We start from the raw sequence: 27,853 nt of genomic DNA on the forward strand, positions 1-27,853 counted from the left end.
GTCTACTTCCTACATCGATTATTCTCTGGATGTGACTACAATACTCTTGTATATAACCCTTCACTCTCTGCATGTGTGTGGGTAATATTTCAAAGTGATTTCATACATATCTCATTTGATTATCAGCAATCTAGGGAGGTAAAATCTCTTACCCAATCTAGCAAATACTGCTGACTGGCCCAGAATGTGGGTGAGGCAAGCCCAGGACAGTCCCTGAGAGCACATGAGCACAGTGCCCGAGAGCACGGCAGAGCACAGAAGGCTGGCTCCTATCTGGACGCCCAGAAGTGTTGCTGGGCTCTTTATATGCCACTGGAGATGTAATGTGGGGTTGTTTCCTTTCCCACGATGACCTTATTGTACATTTTTTAAAAGCATTACGTTTGATCATCCTCATAGCTTCACATCTACCATCTGTACCTCATGTTTGTTGGTACTAATAGTAAGCATATTTTGCATGCTTCACCCAGACTTGCACTTCCCTTGTGGCTCAGCTGGTAAAGAATCTGCCTGCAATGCAGGAGACCTGGGTTCAATCCCTGGGTTGGGAAGATCCCCTGGAGAAGGGAAAGGCTACCCACTCCAGTATTCTGGCCTGGAGAATTCCATGGACTGTATAGTCCATGGGGTCGCAAAGAGTCAGACATCACTGAGGGACTTTCACTTCACTTCAGCTCACCTCACCGGCTCTAATTTTGTATCATGTAGCCATTTAAAGCACTTTCTTTGCTTAACCCTGGGAGGCACTTGTATTGCTGCATCTTATGTTGTTTGTTTTTACTATGATAGCAAAGAAATATCCTATGGAACAGTGCCACAAAAATATTTCACATAGAGTTAGGGAACCCATAGAAAAGGTCTATATGGTAATGATGGAACATAATCTCTGGCTGAGTAACAGGAAATGTGTCATAGAAGTTATTGGCTTCTTATTATAAATTAAGACAATAATTAACATTTACCACCTTCTGTGTGCCTGGCAATATGCCAGGTGTTTTATGTGAATGTAATCCACATGATATTGCAGTATGCCCAGCATATAGCAAACAGTAGGAGTTTAATAGATATTTGTTGAGTAAATAAATCTGTGGGATAGGAATTACTTTTATCCATTTTACAAATGATGAAAATCAGTTTAGAATTTTAAGCTTTGCCCAAGATCACATAACTATTAAGTAACTAGTGAACCTAGTTGGTCAACCGAAATTTGATTGTAGCATAACATAGTGTAATGGTTAAGCGTGGGAACTCTGGAGACAGACAGACCACCTAGTTTCAAATCCTAGCTCTGCCACTTGCAAACTGTGTGACCTTGAGGAAGTTACTTGGCCTTTCTGTGCCTCAGTTCCTTCATCTGTAAATTAGAAATAATAATTCCAACTTCCCAATGTCATTGAGACAATTAAATAAGATCATACATGTAAAGCACTTAGAACTGCGCCTGGCACTCTCTAAATATAACTATTACTGTTTAGTAGAGTCTTATATTACATACCAGTAGAGCTTTCTACTTTTCAAAGAAAAATTTTTATAAATTATCTCATAATATCCTTATAAGGTATGCAATAATTATTACAATTAATATAATAGTATTTTATGGAGTATAACCTATAAAAATATTGAGTCACTATGTTGTACACCCAAAACTATTATAAGTCAACTATATGTCAATTTAAAAAATAATAGTATCTCACTTAATCTTCACAAGAGTCCATTTTATAGATTACAAGAATCAGGCTAAGAAAGATTAAATGCATTGCTGAAGATCACAAAGCAACTAGTTAGGCCCTGTTGGGAAAAGGTAGAATGAAATATTAAAGATAACACACAGTGTCAACTCTTAGAATAACTTTTAAGAAGGGAGTAGAGGGAAGACAGATAGGAAAACAACTAGCCCATTCAAGGCATAATGAAGGCATGTGCTAAACAGGGTTCAGGTTACATGTTGAAAAAAGCCAAAAGAAGAATTGATGAATTCTGTTTGGAGGTAGTATGTTTGCCTAGAATCCATCCCAATGGCACCAAAGCAGGTCACTGTTTTCATGGCAATGAAACATACTGCGTCTGCTTGAAGTCAAAAAAGTTTGAAGGTCTGGGAGTAGCAGATAAACATGGAAAGGAGTTTCCCAAAGAAAACTTTGAAAAATGCCTAAGCATTCATAATCACTCCCACACATTTGGGGACGTGGGAAGGAAACAGTGACCTTCATTTTAACAGACAAATGAAGTATTCAGTACCAAGGATAATGTGAACAGTGTAGAAAATGAGTCGACATGGCCTGACCCATGTAGAAATTATGTGAAAATAAGTAACTATATAGACAACAGACTGTTTCATACACCTGGGTGTGAATCTTGGGAAAACCTAGAAGCCACAGTTGAGAACAATTCCAACTCAAATCTTAGGGCCTCTTTGGTTCTAGACTCCCTCTAGTGGTTCAACATTGGTGCTTTAATTGGTACTCGTCAGTTGATAGAATCACCAAATTTGGGATCATATTAAAAGCAAATAAGCAGGGAATTCCCTGGTGGTCTAGTGGCTAAGACTCCACACTCCCAATGCAGGAGACCCGGGTTCCATCCCTGGTCAGGAAACTAGATCCCACGTGCCAAAACTAAGAGCTTGCATGCTGCAGCTAAATGTCCTGCATGCCACAATGAAGATTGGAGATCTTCACTGAGTGCCACAACTAAGACCGGTGCAGCCAAATAAATAAAAGCAAATAAGCAAAAGAACCACACAACTCTTCTTAAAATGGTTTCTCACAAAAAGAAACTATTTTGTTGAATGGTATAATTTCAACTATTGAGGTAGTGGGAATAATAGTGTTGCAAATGGTCTGATCTAAAAAGGAACACAGTGGATATCACAGGCTGACTGGAAAAGCCAGTTATAGTTCTGCTGATGTGTGGGTAAGAGCTGAAGGTCAAGGAACAGGGTTCCTGTATGCTTTTGTTTGCAAACTAAGGTGAGAACACAACTTTTTAGGGATAGAGAAAAGTGGATATTTTCTGGGTATATGGATCCTACAGGGTCAGAGAATTCTAGCTTGGCCTTGTATAAAGTCAACCTTTAGACTAACCCAAAGAAATATGTAGTTTCTTTCCTATCATATTCCTAATGTTGCAGCCTCTACATCTCTATTAAACCAAATTCAGAAAATTCCAAGAGTGATATAACTGTTTCCCTGCACTGGCTGTGGTTACACCCTTTGGCTATGTCTTTAAAAAGTCTCCTACTTCTTCTACACGACCACATGAGGAGGAAGACTTCTGTGTTTCCCTTCCTTCCAGTTCTGTATTATAGATACACATAAATCTGCCAGCTTTTTAATATAACAGCCCTTTACATATTTAAGAGTGTTATCATGTCCTCATGAAGTCTTCTTTCCCTTTTTTGGATTTCCAAAGCTTTTTGGGACCAGAATAAAGGAACCTCTGTGAGGTACAGCTATCATGATTGAATAAATTAATGGGCATTTGTTCAAACCTTCAGAGGTAAAAACACTGGCTTAAAAAAATATGTATTGGAATATAGTCGACTTACAATGTTGTGTTAGGTTCAGGGGCACAGCAAAGTGAATGAGATACATATAAACATATATCCATTTGCTTTTTTAGATTTTTCCCCCATATAGGTTATTACAGAATGTTGAGCAGAGTTCCCTGTGCTATTCAGCAGGTTCTTGTTAGTTATCTATTTTGTATATAGTAGTGTAGTAGTGTGCATATTATGTTAATCCCAATCTCCTAGGTTATCTTCTCCCGTCCCTTTCACCTTTGGTAACCATAAATTTGCTATGTCTGCAAGTCTATTTCTGTTTTGTAAATAAGTTCATTTTTATCCTTTTTTAAGATTCCACTTGTTAGTGATATCATATGATACTTGCCTAAGTTCATCCGTGTTGCTTCAAAAAACAATGGCTTTTTATTTCAGAAAATACAAAGCTGTTCTTCAGGATAGAAAGCCCAGAGATGAATCCATGCACCCATGGACACCTAATTTATGACAAAGGCGGCAAGAATATACAATGGAGAAAAGACAGCCTCTTCAAGTGGTGCTGGGAAAACTGGACAGCTACATGTTAAAAAATGAAATTAGAACATTCCCTAACACCATATACAAATGGTGTTAAACAGAATGGATTAAAAACCTACATGAAAAAAAAAAAAAAAAAAAAAAAAAACCTACATGTAAGACCAGGCACTATAAAATTCTTAGATAAAAACATAGGCAGAACACTCTTTGACATAAATTACAGCAAAATCTTTTTTGATCGACCTCCTAGAGTAATGAGAATGAAAGCAAAAATAAACAAATAGGACATAATTAAACTTAAAAGCTTTTGCACAGGAAAGGAAACCATAAACCTGACAAAGAAACAGCTCTCAGAATGGGATAAAATAATAGCAAATGAAGCAACTGATAAAGGATTAATTTCCAAAATATACAAGCAGGTCATATAGCTCAATGTAAAAAATCCAATTAAAAAAATGGGCAAAAGACCTGAATAGATACTTCTCAAAGGAGACACAGAGATGGTCAACAAATACACGAAAAGATGCTCAACATTACTAATTATTAGAGAAATACAAGTCAAAACTACAATGAGGTATCACCTCACACTGATCAGAATGGCTATCATCAAAAAATTTACAAACAATAAATTCTGGAGAGGGTGTGGAGAAAAGGGAACCCTCATACTCTGTTGGTGGGAATGTAATTGATATAGACACTATGGAGAACAGTATGGAGGTTCCTTAAAAAACTAAAATTAGGTATAACACAGCAATTCCATTACTGGGTGTATACCCAGAGAAAACCATAATTCAAAAAGACACATGCGCCCCAATATTCAATGAAGCACTATTTACAATAGTTGGGACATGGAAGCAACCTAAATGTTCATCAGTAGAGAAGTGGATAAAGAAGGTGTGGTACATATATACAATGGGATATTACCTGGTCATAAAAAGGAATGAAATGGGGCCATTTGTAGAAACGTGTATGGATTTAGAGACTGTCATACAGGGTGAAGAAAGTCATAGAAAAGTGAATATCCTTATTAACTCATATATGTGGAATCTAGCAACATGGTATCAGTTCAGTTCAGTCACTCAGTCGTGTCTGACACTTTGCAACCCCATGGACTGCAGCACTCCAGGCCTCCCTGTCCATCACCAACTCCCAGAGTTTACTCAAACTCATGTCCATTGAGTCAGTGATGCCATCCAACCATCTCATCCTCTGTCATCCCCTTCTCCTCTCATCTTCAATCTTTCCCACCATCAGCATCTTTTAAATGAGTCAGCTCTTCCCATCAGCTGGCCAAAGTATTGGAGTTTCAGCTTCAGCATCAGTCCTTCCAGTGAATATTCAGGACTGATTTCCTTTAGGATTGACTGGTTTGATCTCCTTGCAGTCCAACACCATACTTCAAAAGTCTTCTCCAATGCCATAGTTCAAAAGCATCAGTTCTTCGGCACTCAGCTTTCTTTATAGTCCAACTCTCATATCCATACATGACTACTAGAAAAACCATAGCCTTGCCTAGATGAACCTTTGCTAGCAAAGTAATGTCTCTGCTTTTTAATATGCTGTCTAGATTGGTCATAACTTCCCCCCCGCCAAGGAGCAAGTGTCTTTTAATTTCATGGCTGCAGTCACCATCTGCAGTAATTTTGGAGACCCCCAAAAAAGGCAGCCACTGTTTCCACTGTTTCTCTGCCATGAAGTGACAGGACTGGATGCCATGATCTTAGTTTTCTGAATGTTGAGCTTTAAGCCAACTTTTTCACTCTCCTCTTTCACTTTCATCAAGAGGCTCTTTAGGTCTTCACTTTCTGCCAGAAGGGTGGTGTCATCTGCATATCTGAGGTTATTGATATTTCTCCTGGCAATCTTGACTCCAGCTTGTGCTTCATCCAGCCCAGCATTTCTCATGATGTACTCTGCATATAAGTTAAATAAGCAGGGTGACAATATACAGCCTTGACGTACTCCTTTTCCTATTTGGAACCAGTCTGTTGGTCCATGTCCAGTTCTAACTGTTGCTTCCTGATCTGCATACAGGTTTCTCAAGAGGCAGGTCAGGTGGTCTGGTATTCCCATCTCTTTCAGAATTTTCCACAGTTTATTGTGATCCACACAGTCAAAGCCTTTGGCATAGTCAATAACGCAGTTCAGTACAGTTTAGTCGCTCAGTCGTGTCCAACTCTTTGTGACCCCATGAATCACAGCACGCCAGGCCTCCCTGTCCATCACTATCTCCCAGAGTCTACTAAACTCATGTCCATTGAGTCGGTGATGCCATCCAGCCATCTCATTCTCTGTCATCCCCTTCTCCTCCTGCCCTCAATTCCTCCCAGCATCAGTGTCTTTTCCAATGAGTCAACTCTTCGCATCAGGTGGCCAAAGTACTGGAATTTCAGCTTCAGCATCAGTCCTTCCAATGAACACCCAGGACTGATCTCCTTTAGGATGGACTGGTCAGATCTCCTTGCAGTCCAAGGGACTCTCAAGAGTCTTCTCCAACACCACAGTTCAAAAGCATCAATTCTTCGGTGCTCAGGTTTCTCCACCGTCCAACTCTCACATCCATACACGATTACTAGAGAAACCATAGCCTTGACTAGATGGACCTTTGTTGGCAAAGTAATGTCTCTGTTTTTAAGTATGCTATCCACGTTGGTCATAACTTTCCTTCCAAGGAGTAAGCATCTTTTAATTTCATGGCTGCAATCACCATCTGCAGTGATTTTGGAGCCCAAAAAAATAAAGTCTGACACTATGTCAACTGTTTCCCCATCTATTTCCCATGAAGTGATGGGATCAGATGCCATGATCTTAGTTTTCTGAATGTTGAGCTTTAAGCCAACTTCTTCATTCTCCTCCTTCACTTTCATCAATAGGCTTTTTAGTTCCTCTTCACTTTCTGCCATAAGAGTGGTGCCATCTGCATATATGAGGTTATTGATATTTCTCCTGGCAATCTTGATTCCAGCTTGTGCTTCTTCCAGCCCACCGTTTCTCATGATGTACTCTGCATATAAGTTAAATAAGCAGAGCGACAATATACAGCCTTGACGTACTCCTTGTCCTATTTGGAACCAGTCCGTTGTTCCATGTCCAGTTCTAACTGTTGCTTCCTGACCTGCATACAGGTTTCTCAGGAGTCAAATCAGATGGTCTGGCATTCCCATCTCTTTCAGAATTTTCCACAGTTTATTGTGATCCACACAGTCAAAGGCTTTGGCATAGTCAATAAAGCAGAAATAGATGTTTTTCTGGAACTCTCTTGCTTTTTCAGTGATCCAGCAGATATTTGCCAATTTGATCTCTGGTTCCTCTGCCTTTTCTAAAACCAGCCTGAACATCTGGAAGTTCACAGTTCATGTATTGCTGAAGCCTGGCTTGGAGAATTTTGAGCATTACTTTACTAGTGTGTGAGATCAGTGCAATTGTGTGGTAGTTCAAGCATTCTTTGGCATTGCCTTTCTTTGGGATTGGAATGAATACAGACCTTTTCCAGTCCGGTGGCCACTGCTGAGTTTTCCAAATTTGCTGGCATATTGAGTGCAGCACTTTCACAGCATCATCTTTCAGAATTTGAAATAGTTCAACTGGAATTCCATCACCTCCACTAGCTTTGCTCATAGTGATGCTTTCTAAGGCCCACTTGACTTCACATTCCAGGATGTCTGGCTCTAGGTGAGTGATCACACCACTGTGATTATCTGGGTGGTGAAGATCTTTTTTGTACAGTAGTTTTGTGTATTTTTGCCATCTCTTCTTAATATCTTCTGCTTCTGTTAAGTCCATACCATTTCTGTCCTTTGAGCCCATCTTTGCATGAAATGTTCCCTTGGTATCTCTAATTTTCTTGTAGAGATCTCTAGTCTTTCCCATTGTACTATTTTCCTCTATTTCTTTGCACTGATCACTGAGGAATTCTTTCTTATTTCTCCTTGGTCTTCTTTGGAACTCTGCATTCAAATGGATGTATCTTTCCTTTTCTCCTTTGCTTTTTGCTTCTGTTCTTTTCACAGCTATGTGTAAGGCCACCTTAAACAAAGCAAGAGTAAAGACAGAGACATAGAGAACAGCTGTGTGGATACCAAGAGAGAAGGGTTGGGTGGCAGGAATTGGGAGATTGGGATTGACATATATACACTATTGATGTTATGTATAAAATAGATAACTAAGGAGACCCTACTGTATAGGGAACTCTACTAAATGATCTGTGGTGACCTAAGTGGGAAGGAAATCCAAAACAGAGGATATGATTCACTTTGCTGTACAGTAGAAACAACATTATAAAGCAGCTATACTCCAATAAAAATTTTTAAAAATTACAAAGCTGTTCTTGAGAAGTCTGAATTTACAGTCTTTGTTCTTCAAAGATAGCAGAAAGCAATAGGATTAAGAGAAAGAAGAAAACAGGGTTTAATTGATGACTTCCCCATCTCAGGATCTTTTCTCAGTATAGTTTCCTGGTTCTTTTTAGGTTGTTCCAGCCTAGAAGCTGGAAACAGACAGCAGAGGTCAGTAAGTGACTATGGACTCCAGAAGTCACTCATAGTGTCTGCAAAGCTATAAAGAGGGCGATGAGATTTTACCAAACCCAACACCGTGGCAAAGTAGCCTGACGGTCCCATCATTGTCTAACTTAGTGTAATTTCCTATTGGTCCTTTCCACCTATCAGGGACTCGCATCTGCGGCTTCCCTGGCGCATGCGCATCACCTGCTTCCGGCCGCGGTGTGCCGGTCTTTCCGGCCCGGTGGAAGTCCTACCTTATTTTCCTGGCTTTTGCGTCTTTCGTCAGAAATGGCTCCGGACTCGGGTTCCTTTCCGGAAGGACCTCCCTTAAAGCTGCTACCCGTAGATGCCAGGGATCGAGGCACCCAGCGCTGTCGTTTGGGCCCTACCGCCCTCCGCGCCTTAGGCGCCCACCTGGGCTCGGCGGTGAAGATCTCGCTGCCTGACGGTGGCTCCTGCCTCTGCACCGCCTGGCCGCGGCGGGATGGAGCGGACGGCTTTGTGCAGCTGGACCCGCTGTGCACGAGCCCGGGGACGGCAGTGGGGGCGCCGGGGTCTCGGGGGATTATTAACCTGAACCGATTCCGCTTAGTGCCCTGCCCGCCACTTCGGCGCCTAGCGGTGTGGCCGGAGCTGAGGGAGCAAGCGGGCGCGTCCGGTGCCCAGAGCGCAGCCGCGGTGCTGGAGGCGGTGCAGGAGCTGCTGAGGCACCGTCCCGTCTCTCGGGGCCACGTGGTGGCCGCTCCGCCAGGCGCTCCGGGTCCAGTGGTCGCCCTGCACATCGTTAGCGGGGCGCCCAGCCCGAATCCGGCCGGGCTGGTCACCCCTCGCACCCACATCAGTCTGAGCGAGGTGCCTCGGTCGGAAGAGGAGCCGCAGTCCGAGGTGACCCTGGGGGGGCTTTCGGAGGCGGCCGACTCGCTGCGGGAGCTCCTTCGCCTGCCGCTCTGCTACCCGCGCGCCTTGGCCTCTCTAGGGCTAGAAGTGCCACGCGGGGTGCTCTTGGCCGGCCCCCCGGGAGTGGGCAAGACCCAGCTAGTGCGGGCAGTGGCCCGGGAGACGGGCGCGGAGCTGCTGGCGGTGAGCGCCCCCGCGCTACAGGGCTCTCGGCCCGGGGAGACGGAGGAAAATGTGCGGCGGATCTTCCAGCGCGCCCGGGAGCTGGCCAGCCGCCGTCCCACCCTCCTCTTCCTGGACGAGGTGGACGCCCTGTGTCCCCGGCGGGGCGGCCCACACCAAGCCCCCGAGAGCCGCGTGGTGGCCCAGGTGTTGACGCTGCTGGACGGCATCGGTGAGGACCGCGAGGTGGTGGTTGTGGGATCCACCAACCGGCCGGATGCTCTAGACCCAGCGCTACGCAGACCTGGGAGGTTCGACCGAGAGGTAAATGCTCAGCCAGTGAGCGCGTTACCCCTGAACCTGGCCTTATGTGCCTCTGGTTGGTTGCCCCGAGGCGTTTCCCACTTAACTTTGGAAGTCGGGGAGACTGGAGTGGGGCTTTTTTTTTTTTTTTTTTTAGAGAACCCGTTCTCTGGTCTACAAATGATCTGCGAGCCAGGACCCTTTCCCTCGCAGAGTCAAATTGCTCTGAGAAGCCAGGGGGCCGTTTGGGATTGTTGTGCAGGCCCTGAGGATGAATACTGTTACCAGTAGTGTTAGTTGTTAAGGACTACTACAAGCTATTAAATGGCAACCTACTCCAGTATTCTTGCCTGGAGAATCCCATGGACCAAGGAGCCTGGTATGTTATAGTCCATGGGGTCACAAAGAGTCAGACATGACTAACACACAAGCTATTAAACTCTTAGGTTTTGGAATGAGAATCTAAAGTAGAAAGATAGCCTCAAGAAACAAATGTGTTGAAATAAGAAAGAAGGCAGGGAAGAACTAAATCAAAGCAGACGTTAACTCTTCTATCTAGATTTATTCATTCCTTGTCTGAATGCCAGCCTCCTGTACCACAGTTGCTCTCTTAGTTGCCAGGAAGATTGAATATTCAAAATATTCAGATATTCAAGTATTATTTTATAAACTTCAGCCCTAAATTGATTCTTGATTTCTGTTAGATAGTTTGAATAGTGGTTGTGATGTTTGAACTTTGTGGTAGGATTGTAAAGAGACAGCTGATAATTGCAGACATTAGCATAATCTGTTTAGAACTTGAGTGGATTTCTTCCTCACACCATCTAATACTTGCCTGCTGAATAAGATCCATAAGGGCGGGGACATAGACTTTCTCATTTACTGGCTCCTAGAATGTGGTAGGTTCTCAAAAATAACAAAATAAAAACTTCCTGACGTTGTTGTTCAGTCACAAGTCATGTCTGACTCTTTGCGACCGCATGGACTGCAGCACACCAGACTTCCCTGTCCTTCACTATCTCCTGGAGTTTGCTCAAGCTCATGTCCGTTGAGTCAGTGATGCTAAGTAATCATCTCATCCTCTCTTAACTCCCTTCTCCTTTTGCCTCCAGTCTTCCCAGCAGCAGGTTCTTTTCTAATGAGTTGACTGTTTGTATTAGGTGGCCAAATTATTGGAGCTTCAGCATCAGCATCAGTCCTTCCAGTGAATATTCAGGGTTGATTTCATTTAGAATTGACTGGTTTGATCTCCTTGCAGTCCAGAGGACTGACTCTCAAGGGTCTTCTTCAGCACCACAGTTCAAAAGCATCAATTCTTAGGCACTCAGCCTTCTTTATATGGTCCAACTCTCACATCTGTACATGACTACTGGAAAAACCATAGCTTTGACTATATAGACCTTTGTCAACAAAGTGATATCTCTGCTTTCTCATTTGCTGTTTAGATTTTTGTCATAGCTTTCTTTCCAAGGAGCAAGCATCCTTTAATTTTGTGGCTGCAGTCACTGTCCGCAGTGATTTTGGAGCCCAAGAAAATAAAATCTGTCACCGTTTCCACTTTTTCCCCTTCTATTTGCCATGAAGTAATGGGGCCAGATGCCATAATCTTAGTTTTTTGAATGTTGAGTTTCAAGCCAGCTTTTTCACTCTTGAAAAGAAGGATTTTCTCATATTCAGAATCTAAGATATGTACTTAAGAGTACTCAGTAATAGTTCCAGATTTGTTCGCTAAATTATTATACATGTTTGTGAAGATAAAAAAATATTTTTAAGCTGTAAATGTTTTCTTTTCTTGCTTCGCACATAGGTTGTCATTGGAACTCCCACTCTTAAACAAAGAAAGGCAATTCTACAAGTGATTACTTCAAAGATGCCTGTCTCTGGTCAAGTTGATTTGAACCTCCTTGCAGAAATGACAGTTGGCTATGTTGGCGCAGACCTGACTGCACTCTGTAGGGAGGCTGCCATGCAGGCTCTGCTTCATAGTGAGAAGGTAAGAAGTATTGGTTTATGACCTGCATTAACCCTCTTATTAATTTAACAAGTTAATTTGGGGACTTAAAAAAGTGGTAAGTACCTTTTCTTGAAACTTTTGATACCTTAGACATCTGTTTCTTTTTTTTTTTTTTTTCATTTATTTTTATTAGTTGGAGGCTAATTACTTTACAATATTGTAGTGGTTTTTGTCATACATTGACATGAATCAGCCATGGATTTACATGTATTCCCCATCCCGATCCCCCCTCCCACCTCCCTCTCCACCCGATTCCTCTGGGTCTTCCCAGTGCACCAGCCCTGAGCACTTGTCTCATGCATCCAGCCTGGGCTGGTGATCTGTTTCACCATAGATAGTATACATGTTTCAATGCTGTTCTCTCGAAACATCCCACCCTCGCCTTCTCCCACAGAGTCCAAAAGTCTGTTCTGTACATCTGTAGACATCTGTTTCTTATATGTATTTTTACATCTGAATTCCATATATAAATAGTGTATGACTGAAAGTGGGGACAGAGAGCTGACTTCTCTAGGTCGGCCGAGGGACTGTTCCCGTTCTCCCATGCTAACTCTTTAGTGCTAAAGCCCAGAGCAATGAGGAAAAAGACACTATACCCCCAGAAGAATCAAACATGTGTCTTTAAAATTTTCATTTTATTTTGAATCTACTTCAGACTTAGAGAAAAGTTGCAAAAATAGTACAAAGAATTTTTGCATTTTCTTCACCCAGATTCTTCAAATGTAACATTTTATCACCTTTGCTTTATCATACTCTCTTCATGTGTATGGTTGTTTATATATATATATATATACTCATACTCTCAAGTGCAGCCAAGATGCCCACATAACTTTGAAAATTTGAGTGTTTATTTCCTAATATCAGACTAACCAATAGTACAATAATCAAGATGAAGAAATTAATACCAACTTTCACTTAATCTATATAGACCTTATCCAAATCGCACCATTTGTCCCATTAATTTTCTTTGTAGCAAAAATTTTAAAAGGAAAAAAGAAAAAAAAATTTTTTTGATCCAGTATTACACATTGCATTTGTTAGTTGTCATGGTTTTCTTAATTTTTAATCTAGAAACTTCTTCAGTCTTTCTTTTATGACTTCAATTATTTTTAAGAGTACAGTTCAGTTGTTCTGTAGGATATTCCTCAGTGTAGGTTTGACTGATATTTTCTCATGGTGTGGTTCAGGTTTTGCATTTTTGGCAGACATATTCCAGAAATGATACTGTGTTCTTCTCATTGCATCTATTAGGTAGAAATGATATATCTTTGTCCTGTTACTGGTTTGATATCTTGGATAAGGTGGTTATTTCTGAGATTTCTCCATTATTAAGATACTGTTTTCCCCTTTTTTATCAATACTCATCTTGTAGGGAAAAGAACCTATTCTTACTCTGGAGAAGTTTAGGTGTCTGGAATTTTACTTAAATTCATCTTTGACATTTAAATCCTTAATTCATGACTGCCTTTTGAAAAAATAGTTGGGATATTAACTTAAATGTAGTAGTTCTCAACAATATAGATTGGAAAATCTGTTCACTTTGTATGTAATAAGTCATCCTGAGTCCCTAAACTCCTCCAGAAAAAATTAATTTCGTTGTGCTAGGGATTCTATTGTAACACTTAAAATTGTCCTTTGATCTTAGATACTTTTTAACCCCTAATTTTGAGGGCTTTTTTTTTTTTTTAACCATAAAAGGATGATTTATCCTAGATTTTGAAAACATTTTTACCTAGTTAATTTCTATCCTTCCTCATCTTCTTTTCCTTTATTTTTACTCTTACACTGAAGGTAGGGAAGGAATTATGTGAACTTTAAGTCCTCATCTTTGGGGTTTAGAACCAAAAGTGCTTAAAGATTTAATGACAAGTCCCATGTGTGAAGATGTGAGAATATATGCCTCTTGAAAGGAGGACAGGAGTACAGGATGTGGGAACAGAGGTTTACATTTAGAATTCCCTCTGCTCTGAAGTTCCAGGTTTGGCCTAAAGCACATTGGCTTAGGTGGACCAGCCCTCTGCAGTTGTCCTAGGGTGGAGCCCACTGCTGCCTCAGGAGGGCCTGCCCAGGCATAGTTACCACAGGTGATGGCTGAGTCCATAAACAACCAGGGAAAGTGGGAAAAAGAAAGGCAAAAAGGAAGAGTGGACAGAGGCGTCTGGGCATGTACTGGTTGCATCTGTTTCTTTTTCCCTCTCCAGGCAGCTGAGGGGCTGTTGCTGCCCCTGTCTATTACAGGGCAGATGAGGACACTTTAGAGTTTGTTCAGCTTTTTGTCAAGTATGTCTATTAAAGTATTGGAAATACAGTTTAACACATAAACATATACACATGGAGGGGAAATGATTTTATCTGCCTGAAAGGTTTATGAAAATCAAGTGAATAATACACACACTAATGATCTGGAAGTGTAAATGGGATTTTCAAATGTTAGTTGGTGTTCACTTAAAGTATATTAGTATTCATTTACCCAATATCTGATACTGTTAGCTAGAAAAAAAAAAAAAGATTCTATTAAAAAAAATTATTTAATAACATTCTTTGTGAGAAATTAAACAAGATAAAAATTATCTGAAATCTCATCTCCCAGAGATTATAATTATTAACATGTTTAGCAACACTGTTAAGAATAGCTCTGTATATACATATTCACTTATTTAATCTTACATAAATGGGATAAAATAGTTTGTTATTGAAAATGGGAATTTTGGGACAACTAAATATTCAGAATTTGATGTAAGGGTAAATACTTAAATATAATACAGATATTACAAATAGAAATATGAATTTTTAATAGCCAAAAAGAAGATAATTTACTGATTTGACAGTTTTAGAATGGCAAAACAATACTATTTTTAAAAAAGATGACAAGTTCAAAAGCAAAACAAACAATACTATAAGCAAAGGCAAGGACATGAGACAGACTGGGAAAAATACTTTCCCTTGGTATAGAAAGAAGTCTTAACAAAGCAATAGGACCAATCCAAGAGAAAATATGTAGTAACATATGAACTGATGAACTGATAGTTGACAGTGAAAGGATTACAAATGACTAATAAACATGAAAAGTCCTCAACTTTCTTTAAAGATTAGTCTTTTTTGATTCTTTCTCTTTTTTAAAAACTTATATTGAAATAATTAAAACTTCAGGGGAAAAATTTTAAAAATTAAAACTTCAAGGAGTGTTGAAGGTAGAGAATTCCTGCTAATTCCTTTATCCAAGCTGACAAGTTTTTAGCATTTTGCCATATTAGCTTTATCTTCCTCTCTTTTCTCTACTCTCTTTGTCTCTCTCTATATATACAGTTGATTTTTGAGCAACAGGGGTTTGCACTGCGCCAGTTCACTTTACATAGATATTTCTTGATAGTAAATCCTACAAGTAGTGCACGGTCCAGGATCGGCTGAATCTACACGGATGCGGGGAACAACAGATTTGTTGGGCTACCTCTACTTAAATGAGGATTAACCTCCATGTTGTTCAAGAGTCAACTGTATACATATACACATTGTTCTTTTTTTCTGAATCATTTGAAAATGGGTTGCATGCGTTTTAACCCATTTTCCCTTAATATTTTAGTGTCCATTTCCTATGAACGAGTATGTATAATCTCATTATATTCAGGAAATTTAACACTGATCAAAATGTTGTCAGATCTACAGTCCCTATTCTGATTTTGCTGGCTGTTTGAATTTTTGTAGCACCCTTTTCCTTCAGTGTAGGATTTAGTCCAGGATAATGTATTATGTTTAGTTTTTGGTTTTCTTTAATTTTGAACATTTCCATAGCACTTTCTTGGTGTGTGTGCGAAATTTTGACACTGACATTTTTAAAGATTTAAAGTCAGTGATTTTACAGAGCATCTATCAGTTTGGGTTTTTCTGTTTCCTCCTAGTTAGATTCAGGTTACGCATGCCCATTGGGAACACTGCATTAAATGTGAGTGTGTCCACCTGCTCCTCACTGGGGGTGCCCCTCGTGGATGACTGGTGCGATCAACTAGTCAAGCGTTGGTCCAGTTTATCTGCTATAGAGCTGTTATTTTTCCCTTTGCAACTAATAAGAAATCTGTGAGGAGCCCCTCTGAGACAATGCAAGTATCCTGTTCCCCGTCAGACTTTCTCTCCCCTAGATTGGCATCCACTGATGACTCTTGCCTCAAATAGCCATTACTGTAATGGTTGAAACATTTATTTTCTAATTCCATTATTCCTTTTACCTCACTCTTGATTGAAGAAATTTAATTAACACAATAGTAAACACCATGTCTTCTGTCACAATGGCAGAAATTTCACGTTTGGTCATGTCCAGTGTTAGGTGTGGGGAAAATAGCTTCATATTATTGGTACAGCTTAGAGCACATTTTAATAGTAGCTATGAAAATTGTAAGTGTGCATACTCTTAAGCACAGTAATTCTATTTTGAGGCAAGTATTATATAAAATACTTGAACACGTGTACAAAGACATTCAGTTGCAGCTTTGTGTTTAGCACCAAAAGACTGGAAAACCTCTGTTCAACAGAAGGATGTCATTAAAATACTCATGCAATATTATGCAGTTGTCTGAAAGAATGAGGTATTACTGTATTCATGGACATGAAAAGATTCTTGAGAGATGAAAAAGTACAAATTAATGTGTATAGTATGGTCCCATTTGTGTGTCTCTTTGAAAGGATATACGTATGTCATAAACATACTGGAAGAATACACAGGAGACTGTTGACATTCTCTGGGGATGAAGATTGGTGGGAGTTGAGGGGGAGACATTTAGTTTTTTCATACCATGTGTTATAAATTTCTTTATAGTGATAACAAAATAGATGTATAAATTCAAATAAGGATCACAATAAAAAAGTAATCATGTTTGTGTACCACAAAAAAGGCCCACCTGATTTTTGGTTTGATTTCGCTTTTGGGGTGGATTACTTCAGAACCAGGACAATCCGACGATTGATGAAACAGACTTCCTTGAAGCTTTTAAAAAGATCCAACCCTCATCACTTCGAAGTGTCATTGGACTGACAGACATCAAACCTGTTGGCTGGGAGCAGATTGGTGGCCTTGAAGATGTAAAACTGAAGTTAAAGCAGGTGAGATAGAGAATCTGCTTAAGCCAGTAGAATATGATGGTCTAAGTGTAATGCATTTGTGCTGTAAACAAGTGGGACTGAAACTTACGGCTGCCTTCACTAATGCGAACCTAACATCGGGATCTGATGATCGCCTTTCAGTCCTTGTTTAACTGGACTCTACAGACATCAAATGCCATTTTTCATACTTTCTTTCTTCACCTTTTTGTTTAGTTTTTGCTCTAAAGAGTTTCTAATTTAGATGAAGGATCAGTAAACTCTTTCTGTGGAGGACCAGAAAGTAAATAATTTAGGTTTTATGGTATCTGTTGCAGTCATTCAACTCTGCTATCACAGCACAAAAGCAGTCATATGTAATAAGTATTTATGTTCTGATGAAATTTTATTTATAGAGAGTGAAATCATATAATTTTCACATCACAGAATATTCTTTTTTTTTTTTAACATTAAAACATGTAAAACCCATTCTTAGTTCATAGACTGTACAAATACAAATTTTTCATTCATAGGTCTGAATTTACCCCAGGACTGGTAAAAACACAAAATTATAATTAACAGTCACTTTGGCCTGAGTAGTTACTTGATACTGATTCTCACAGTGGCTGTTAAGGGCCACAGCTCACTGGATTTTCTTGCCTGCATTGCAGTTCCAGAAATTAATTTTGCCAATTCCCCTTTGGGTGATCCTGCCATAAGAAAGTAGGTTTCTCAAATCAAGCACACACAAGACTAATTTATAAGTATCCATTATAATTTATTTATCTTAACTAGGAGCTGTATCTGCAGTGAACCCTGGAATCCTTGTATCCATGGGTAGGCACATTTTGTTTTGCTAAGTCACTAAGTTGTGTCTGACTCTTTGTGACCCGACTGATTGAAGCACACCAGGCTCCTGTGTCCTCCACATCTCCCAGAGTTTGCTCAAATTCATGCCCATTGAGTCGATGTTCCTATCTAACCACCTCATCCTCTGTTGCCCCCTTCTCTTCCTGCCTGCCCTCTTTCCCAGCATCAGGGTCTTCTAGTGAGTCAGCTCTTTGCATCAGGTGGCCAAAGTCTTGGAGCTTCGGCTTCAGCAACAGTCCTTCCAGTGAATATTCAGGGTTGATTTCCTTTAGGATTGACTGGTTTGATCTTCTTGCAGTCCAAGGGTCTCTGAAGAGTCTTCTCCAGCACCACAATTTGAAAGCACCTGTTTTTTGGCACTCAGCTTTCTTTATGGTCCAACTGTCACATCTGTACACAACTGTTGGAAAAACCACAGCTTTGACTATACAGACATTTGTCGGCTGAGAGATATCTCTGCTTTTTAATAGATATCTAAGTTTGTCATAGCTTGCCTTTCCAGGAGCAAGCATTTTTTAACTCACGGCCACAGTCATTGCCTACGGTGATTTTGGAAGCCCAGGAAAAGAAAATCTGTCACTGTTTCCACTTTTTCCCTTCCTATTTGCCATGAAGTGATGGGGCCAGATGCCATGATCTTAGTTTTTTGAATGTTGAGTTCTAAACCAGCTTTTTCACTCTCCTCTTTCACCTTCATCAAGAGGCTCTTTAGTTCCTCTTCACTTTCTGCCTTTAGAGTGGTATCGTCTGCATATCTGAGGTTGTTGATATTTCTCCCAGTAATCTTTATACATATTTGTGTGTGTGTGTGTGTGTGTGTGTATCTGTATATATGTATGTATGTATGTATTTGACTGTGTTGGGTCCTAGTTGCATCATACAGGGCCTTCCATCTTCATTGGGGCATGTGGGATCTAGTTCCCTGACCATGGATTGAACCCAGGGCCCCTGCCTTGGGAGCGTGGAGTCTTAACCACTGAACCGTCAGGGGCAGCCCTCTCCTGGTGGTCTTGATTCCATCTGGGACTTCATCCAGCCCGGCATTTCACATGATGTACTCTGCATAGAAGTTAAATAAGCAGGGTGACAATATATAGTCTTGTACACCTTTCTCAATTTTGAACCAGTCCGTTGTTCCATGTCCAGTTATAATTGTTGCTTCTTGACCTGCATACAGATTTCTCAGGAGGCAGTTTAGGTGGTCTGGTATTCCCATCTCTTTCAGAATTTTCCACAGTTTGTTGTGGTCCCCACAATGAAAGGCTTTAGCATAGTCAATGAAGCAGAAGTAGATGTTCTTCTAGAATTCCTTTGCTTTCTCCATGATCCAACAACTGTTGGCAATTTGATCTCTGATTTCTTCTGCCTCTTTGAAATCAAGTTTGTACATCTAGTTTTCAGTTCACTTCAGCCAGTTGAAGTCTAGGTTAAAGGATTTTGAGCCTAACCTTGCAAGTATGTGAAATGATGCAATTGTATGATAATTTGAACGTTCTTTGGCATTGCCCTTCTTTGAGATTGGAATGAAAATTGACCTTTTCCAGTCTTGTGGCCACTGCTGTCTTTCAAATTTGCTGACATATTGAGTGCAGCATTTTAACAGCATCATCTTTTAGGGCTTGAAATAGCTCAGCTGGAATTCATCACCACCACTAGCTTTGTTCATAGCAGTGCTTTGTAAGGCCCACTTGACTTCATACTCCAGGATGTCCAGCTCTAGATGAATGACCACACCATCCTGGTTATCTGGTTCATTAAGACATTTTGTACAGTTCTTCTGTGTATTCTTGCCATCTCTTCTGCTTCTGTTAGGTCCTTAACCATTTCTATCCTTTATCGTGCACATCCTTACATGAAATTTTCCCTTGATATCTCCTGTTTTCTTAAAGCACATTTAAATATGCTCTAATTTTCTTATATGCTCTCATTTAATCCCCACAAAATAGCCATACTTTGCTGTGAGACACACTGTCTTCCTTTAGCTCTGAGATGTTAGGCTTTCCTACCTTTTTGAGCACTCCTCTCCGTTACTTTAAATGCTAATTCTTCAAGCTCCGAAGAGTCCTCTTTTCGCATTTTCTAAGTGAGTCCTTCATCTCTTATCTCCTGAAGCGTGTCCCAGACTTCAGCTGTCTCCTGAAAGCAGCTAGCTCATAAATCTTTTGACCATCAAAACTACTTAACTCCCTGCCCACTAAATAACTTCCAGGGATCTCGGATTCAGCGTGGCATGTCCAGAGTTCAACTTGTCAATTCCATCTTTACATCTAGATTCCCTCTCCCAGTGAAGACAGCCAGTTACCCTATCCCCTAAGTCAGAGACCTGTCTTCTAAATGCATCTCATGTTGTATGTCACGTAACTTCCCCTCTGGACTTCGCCCCTGCATAAAATACACTTATATTTTATGTTTCAAGTCCATCCCTTCCACATGGTCTCTGCTGCCTGTGCCATACCCAGCCTTATTATTTCTGTAGTCTGAGTCATTGCACTCATTGACCACTTCCCTCTGGTTTCATTTCCTTCTAGTTCATTCTCCATACTGCTCCGATTGTTGACTAAACAGTCAAGGCCCAGTGTGATCTGACTCCTACTTCCATTTCAGCTCCATCACTCCTTGCCTCCCACGTCCTCCGCTCTGTTCTGCTTACCGCTGGGAGATGAACTGGATGGTTTGATGTGTCTCTGTATGTATTTGTTCCTTGTCCACGGAATGCCCTACTCTGGCCTGGTTGTTAGTTTTTAAGCCTATCTTCCCAACTACAATAGGAGTTTCTAGCACAGGGATCTTGTCTGTCTTTTCTTGTAGAGGCAATGTATCAGTAGTTAACTCATGCTCTTGACCTACACTGTCTGGGATTAGTCTAGTTTTGCTACCTCACTCTCAATAAGGTAATAAGGCCTAGGCAAGTTACTTCACTTTTTAAGCCTGAGTTTCTGCATCTCTGAAATTATGATGATAACAAAACCATCTACCTCAGAGGTACTGAGGATTTATTTATGATTCAGATAACATTTAATGAGTGCCTACTTTGTGAAGGTGTCATTCCAGGTGATGGGGATTTAGAGGTGAACTTTGCCTACATTCTGGCAAGAGCAGAATGACAAACTCAACATGGGAATACAGTAATTTCAGATAGCAAATGAGTGAGTGCTCCAAAAATAAAAAATGGATAGTAGCATAGAGTGCCTAGGAGGAGGAAGGTCTGTTTTAACTACAGTGGTTAGGGAAGACCTCTCCAAGGAAATGACTGTTGAATGGAGACCTGAGTGATGCAGAATAGCACACAAAGATTGTAAGGGAGTGTTTAAGCAGAGAGACTAGCAAGTGAAGGCCCTGAGATGGGAACAAACTGGGGTGTTTGGGTGATGGGTTATGTTAGGCCTTGTAAGCAGTAATAAGTTAGGAATTTGGATTTGAATATTGTAATTCTGACAAGTCATTGAAAGATTTTAAGCAGGAAGTGATGTGACCTCACTTACATCATAAGCTCACTGGGTGCTGTGTGGAGAGTGGACCCCATATCCAGCTCATAGCAGGTAGCTGAAGATTGTTGAATGAATTTATTGAATTTTTTTTTTTCACAGTATACTGAAACAACTGTTTCCTTTTGTGTCCTGTCTCTTTTTGTGTTCTTTTAGAGCATTGAATGGCCTCTGAAATTCCCTCGGGAATTTGTTAGGATGGGCCTGACACAACCAAAGGGAGTTCTTCTATATGGGCCCCCTGGGTGTGCCAAGACCACGCTGGTGAGGGCCCTGGCTACGAGTTGTCATTGCTCTTTCGTTTCAGTGAGTGGAGCTGATCTCTTCTCACCTTTTGTTGGAGATTCAGAGAAAATCCTGTCTCAGGTTGGTTGGTTTATTTTCCCTCATGTAGTTAAGTTTACTTTTGAATTTTTGTTTCTTGCCTTAAGGATAAACCTTATTACTTTTTTTTAATGTAACTGGCTATTTTTCCTGTTAACGTTATACCTGTTTGTGTATAGAAAACTTAGAAAATATAGAAAAGTATAAATAAGAAATCCTCCATAATCTTTCTACTTACTGTTAACATTTGGGTGAATTTTCTTTGTCGTTTTGTTTCCTTGGGCGGGAATATGTATTATATATATAATATCCACTCGTTTTATATATGTATATCCATTCATTATAGATACGTATATATACCTATCCACTCATTGGAGAAGGAAATGGCTACCCACTCCAGTGCTCTTGCCTGGAGAATCCCAGGGACGGTGGAGCCTGGTGGGCTGCTGTCTCTGGGGTCACATAGAGTCGGACACGACTGAAGCGACTTAGCAGCAGCAGCCCCATCCACTCATTATATATATGTACTATCCACTCATTTTATATGTATATATATATATCCAGTCACATATATATACGTATACATACATATATATCTTTATTGTGATTTAACTTAGTGTTACCACTTTTAAAATTCGGTAATATCAAGTGTTTTTTGAAAATAAAATTTTTAACCCCTGTATAATACTCTGTTCTTTATTTTATTTATTCATTCCCCAGTTCTTAGACATTTAGAATCTTTCTTTTTATATTTTAAAAATTATAAATAGTAGTGCAGAAAACATTCATTCATATGAGTAAGGCATGATGTATAGCCTTTTAATATTTCCACTTTTGAACAAAAGGTATTTCGACAAGCAAGAGCAAATACACCAGCAATTGTGTTTTTGGATGAAATTGATTCAATCTTGGGCTCTCGATCAATCAGCAGAACAGAATGTAATGTTCAAGATCGTGTTCTTTCTGTTCTCCTAAATGAATTAGATGGTGTTGGATTGAAGACTGTAGAGAGAAGAGGAAGTAAATCAGATCAACATGGTAAATGCAAGCAGCTGGAAAAAAATGAAGAGGTATTTACTAGCCAGGATACACCAAAAGTCCAGGCCAAACAGACTGCATCTATACTATCTTTCCCTATGCTGGCTTCATCTCATAGAATTCTATAATTTCAGTTTATTAGGATTTTTACAGAGCTGATAAAATTGTGATTTAGCTGGGAAGATGAGGCAAATTTTATAATAAAGTATTTTAGGTATGTATGAATGAATTTTTTCCTAAGATTAGAAATGTAACTACATACTGCTAGTGGAGAAGGGAGTGTCTTAATTTCTGTATCCTGTGAAACTGGTGTTTTACGTGAAATGGAAGAAAACAGACTATTCTTTCCAATAGTCAGTAATTAAAAATTTCCAGTTTTGTTGAGGTTTCCTTGGTTCTGATGAAGTTAAACTGACCTTTGGAAATCCTGTTCCTTCCTAAACTTTTATTTTTCTGGTTGTTTCTTAAATTGTTCCATAGAAATTGTCCCATAGAAAGAGAATCTTTATAGCTCCTTAGAGACATATGCCAGTAGAATTTGAAGGGACCCATGAGGTGTTCTAGTCAGTTCTCATAAAGCAGGAATTCCTGCTATAGCCTCTGACAGGTGTTTACCCAGCCTCTGTTAAAATATTTGCAGATACAGGGACCTCATTGCTTTGAGAGATCACATTACGGAAAAACTGCTCTGAAAATTAAGTTCAACAATTCTGAATGCTTAGCATGTGTAAGTCCTTGCTATAGCAGCTCTTAGATATTTTTTAAAAAATCTTCATCTTGGATTTATATACGTGCAACTTATATTGGTTGTCATATTTTTGCCTCTGTAAAGAAAAAAAAAAAAAAGAGAGGTAAAATAAATCTCCCTCTTCAAGAACATGATAGCCAAGAGTTTTCATAGGTATACTATGTTGCTAGTCAGATACTTCTGTCTTTTTAAGTCATGCATTTAAGTTGTAATCATTGGCTGGGACTCAGATGCATTCAGGTCAGCAGATAGATGTTCTCTGCTGTGGTGTAGAGCATTTTTCATCAGTTCTCACATTGAGAGATGCCCCACTGGGGTTGATCACTCCCTTCACCGTGTGCACAAAGTAGCTCTTCGATTAATAATTTGTTTCTAGGGTGCCTTGATATTGAGAAGGTGGTCTGGATAGGAAATGTAAGCATTCTAGAATGAAGAAAACAGTATTCTCGTATTTAAAAACAAATGGACCTGCTGATTTGTAATTTTTTAAAAATACATTTACTAATTAACAACTTATTGATATTACTTTGTGTTGTATTTTTTCCCTCAGCTAGAGTTTCAAGAAATTTTCAATAGCAACGTCATGGTTGTTGCAGCAACAAATAGACCTGATGTGTTAGATGATGCCTTGTTACGGCCTGGAAGACTAGATAAGATTATTTATATTCCACCTCCAGATGAAAAGGTAATCACTGTGCTCATTTACTCTGTGTGAGCATTCCTAGTAACACATCAGTGTCTGAGCTCTAAGAAGATGGCAGAGTTGAGTTCCTGACTGGATGTCGGTATACATGGTGTGTGTCCTGTATTGGATTCTGTGCTTTTCCTTACCTGATGGCCCATCATACATCATCATTTTCATCTGCTTTTGCTGGGTACTCTGGCCCTGTTTTCAGAGAAACATAAGCCTAAAAAATGGTAGTAATTTCAGCTTTGTGGAAGACTCAAAATACTGAGTTTAAGAGTCTCCTCAAAATTATTTTACAGCTAGAGTGGAAGAATCCTAAAGCGTTAAAGAGTTTTGGAGATTATCTGGGTGAGCATCCTTATTTTACAGTGGAGAAATCTGAGCTTAAGAGATCATATAATGTATCCACAGCCAAAGAATCAGTAAACCCTTTGTCCTTCACAACCAGAGCCACTGGCAGTGAGTGGTGAAAGACACAGAAATTGCATTTTTTATTTATTAGATTTTGAAGGGATGAAAAAATTTTTTAATCTATTTTACTTTTTTAAAATTATAAAAATGTTAAAGTTTATCTTGATGTCACATTTACTTTCTTACCTCTTGAGAAAAACTGATTCTTATTTTTTAATTCTTAAATATATATACTTTCTCTGTAATATAGAAAATTCTGTATGTTTTAATATAACATTGTGTCAAACATTAAGCTTCTAAACATATTATGTTTTATTTTATTCCAGGGAAGGCTTTCTATTCTGAAAGTCTGTACCAAAAACATGCCAATGGGGCCTGATGTTTCCTTAGAAAAGGTAGCAGCAGAAACCTGTTTTTTCTCTGGAGCTGATCTTGGAAACCTCTGCAAAGAAGTAAGTTAATTAGTGAAGAAAATTTACACATTTCTGCACTTATTCAGATCTTCATTCACTTGGCAGTATTTACTGAAAGGGAGGCACAATGGGAGGTGAAACAAGCCGCTCTGGTCCCTTACCTTCTCTTCAGGGCTTACGGGTTTATGGGGCAGGGGGTGGTACCGAGAGGTGATACTGAATTTAAAAATGTAGTGAGTTGGGGAAGTTTAGGGTGCTAAGAAGAATACCAGTCCAGACTTGAAAATAAGAGAAGGCTTTCTGAGAGAAGGTGTGTGTACATTGCAAGTGGAAGGATGATTAGGGAGTTAGCCAGTCCGTGGGAGAGAAGGGGAGTGTTTGAGGCACCGGGAATAAAACGTCCAGGTGATCAGAGGTGAGGGGATGACATTGTTGAAGAGGTGGCCAGTGGCCGGCTCCCACGGGTCCCTGTAAGGCACTCTAAGGCATTTAAACTTTATCTTGAGGGCAGAAAAAAGGTCAGCCATTGTAGGTTTTTCCTTTCCAAAAACTTGTGAAAATATAACATCAGAAAAATGCAGAGATCAGAAGGATACAGCCCACTGAATTAACATAAAGTGAACACACTTGTGTAACTACCACTTGGGTCAAGAAAGAATGTCATCAGCATGCTAGAAGTTTTCCGTGGGCCTTCCTACTCTATCACTAAAGAACCACTCTCCTGATTTCTAGCACTGGGGAGATGACTTTTGCTGCTTTTGCACTTTATATTAATGGAACCATATGGTATCCTTTTCTGTCTGCTTCTTTAACTCAAGATTATGAAGTTAATCTTCTGTGAAGTTCTTCCATGGTTTTATGTGTAACAGTGAAAGTGTTAATTGTTCAGTCATGTCTGACTCTTTACGATCCCATGGACTTGAGCCCGCCAGGCTCCTCTGTCCTTGGAATTCTCTAGGCAAGAATACTGGAGTGGGTTATTCTTTTCTCCAGGGGATTTTCCTGACCCAGGGAGTGAGCCCTGGTCTCCTGCATCGCAGGCAGATTTTTTATCATTTGAGCCACCAGGGAAGCCTAGTATAACAGTGGTTTGTTCATTTTCCGTTTCTTTATGATCAGTACTGTGTCCTGTTTAAAAACTCCTACTCTGAGATCAGGAATCCAGTTGCTCATCTTTTTTTTTTTTTTTTTTAAATTTTATATTGGAGTATAGTTGATCTCATCTATACTCCAATATAGTTGTTCTGCACGCTGCTCCACCCCTCCTCCCCCACATTTAAGCCTAGAATGTAATGTAGAAGGAAAGATGGTTCACTGAGAAGACTTAATCACTTTAACTTTTTAGCTTAATGTTTTTATTGCCACGAATATTGAACTTCTGTGAAGTGAGACTGAGATTTTGATGTTCAGATTTTAAAGTATAACCATATATCATAAAACAACAGTGAAGCGTATTTATTATTTCCTATTGTTTGTCTTTTATAGGCCGCCTTGCTGGCTCTGCAAGAAAATGGACTGGAAGCGACCACAGTGAAACAAGAGCACTTTCTAGAATCACTTAAGACTGTAAAACCGTCCTTAAGTCATAAGGATTTGACTTTATATAAAAACTTATTTCAGAAAAAAGAATTTTCTATCTTAGAAGATATTTAAAAGTTATTTTACATACCTGCTCAAGGCTTAATTGAAATGTGAATATGCACTATAATTTGTAACTTACTTTGTGTGTATTATTTCTTATAAATAAACAAACTTGTGCCCGATAGGCTAAGATTTCATACAGAAAAGTTAAAAGAATAAGACAGTCTTATGTACTTTTAACTCAGATTCACCAATTGTTTTTTTTAAATTTATTTATTTGGCTGTGCCAGGTCTTAGTTGTGGCATGTGGAATCTAGTTCCCTGACCAGGAACTGAACCTGGGGAGCTTGGATTCTTAACCACTGGGCCACTGGAAGTTCCTCTAGTTTCACCAGTTTTTAACGTTTTGCCACATTTGTCTCCTTCTCTCCCTCTTTCTCCTCCCCTCCACAGTATTTTTTATGAACTATTTAAAAGTAGATTTTACACATCACACATCTTTATCCCTTTAATACTTCATTGTACATCTCTTATAAATGAGGTTATTTTCTTATATGACCACAGTGCAGTTATCAGATTCAAGAAATTTAACATTGATATAACATTTTAATCTACTGACAATAAATTTCATCCATTGTTCCAATAGTGATTATTTTACCATTAGAAGATCTAGTCTAGGATCACACATTCCACTTAGTTGTCATTTCTCTTTAGCCTTTCTGCCTCTTAATCTGAAACAGTTCCTCAGCCTTTCTGAGTGACCTTGACACTTCTGAAGAGTACAGACTATTGTATAGAATAGTCAGTTCCTGCCGTGTGTGTGTCTTAAGTACATCATGATGGATTCGTGTCGTGCAGCAGTATATGTGCTGTCATGTCCTCAGATCACAGATGGAGACACGTGATATCTGTACATTATTGGTGATGTTAATTTTGACCGCTTGTTTCTGATATTGTCCCCATCTCCACAGTATAGCTATTAGTTTTCCTTTTGTAATTCTGAGTATTTTTTAAGGAGCTAGCTTATATGTAAGCTTTTATTTTCCTTTATTAAAAAGGTAATAATGAATGGAAAAATAAAATTAAAAGGTAATAATGCTAGAAAATACAGATGAACGTGAAGAAGACACTTGGGTGTTTAACCTCCTAGTCCCTTATACATATACAGATGTGTACAGGACTTTTTAAAACCAAAAGGCATGGTACTATGTAGCTCTTGTTTTTTTTCTCATGTGACAGTATCTGCTAAGTATCTTACTGAGACACCCACAAGGTGTCACAGAGAACAAGAGTGTGAGTGAAGGAGTCAGA

The 27,853-nt window shown here is 39.6% G+C and overlaps 1 protein-coding gene across 6 annotated transcripts; it reads left to right on the plus strand.

Annotated features, from left to right (window-relative positions):
• Positions 1–8,750: 8,750 nt before the first annotated feature.
• SPATA5L1 (spermatogenesis associated 5 like 1) lies at positions 8,751–26,788 on the plus strand. 6 transcript variants are annotated; one of them, XR_006344076.1, is made up of 9 exons: positions 8,751–9,924; positions 11,711–11,896; positions 16,850–17,008; positions 21,496–21,705; positions 22,509–22,733; positions 24,000–24,134; positions 24,437–24,485; positions 24,875–25,000; positions 26,447–26,469. XR_006344076.1 is itself a non-coding variant. In XM_043920596.1 (8 exons), the coding sequence occupies exons 1-8, from the start codon at positions 8,830–8,832 to the stop codon at positions 26,612–26,614; spliced, it is 2,304 nt and encodes a 767-aa protein (XP_043776531.1). In that variant the 5' UTR covers positions 8,752–8,829; the 3' UTR covers positions 26,615–26,788. The 6 variants fall into 6 exon arrangements, 3 of the variants coding, with proteins under 3 accessions (XP_043776531.1, XP_043776532.1, XP_043776533.1); XM_043920596.1 differs by lacking the exon at positions 24,437–24,485 and having other exon boundaries at positions 8,752–9,924; positions 26,447–26,788; XM_043920597.1 differs by lacking the exon at positions 24,437–24,485 and having other exon boundaries at positions 8,752–9,924; positions 22,509–22,701; positions 24,004–24,134; positions 26,447–26,788.
• Positions 26,789–27,853: the final 1,065 nt, after the last annotated feature.

The sequence above is a fragment of the Cervus elaphus genome, chromosome 12 (genome assembly GCF_910594005.1).
Source record: "Cervus elaphus chromosome 12, mCerEla1.1, whole genome shotgun sequence".
In the NCBI taxonomy this organism is placed as follows: Eukaryota; Metazoa; Chordata; class Mammalia; order Artiodactyla; family Cervidae; genus Cervus; species Cervus elaphus.

Bases quoted from the DNA above. Each gene is read 5' to 3' on its own strand.
- SPATA5L1 (XM_043920596.1), top strand. From the start codon at position 8,830: ATGGCTCCGGACTCGGGTTCCTTTCCGGAAGGACCTCCCTTAAAGCTG. The intron at 9,925-11,710 runs GTAAATGCTCAG...CTTCGCACATAG, and splicing joins CTGGGAGGTTCGACCGAGAG to GTTGTCATTGGAACTCCCAC. The intron at 11,897-16,849 runs GTAAGAAGTATT...GGATTACTTCAG, and splicing joins CTCTGCTTCATAGTGAGAAG to AACCAGGACAATCCGACGAT.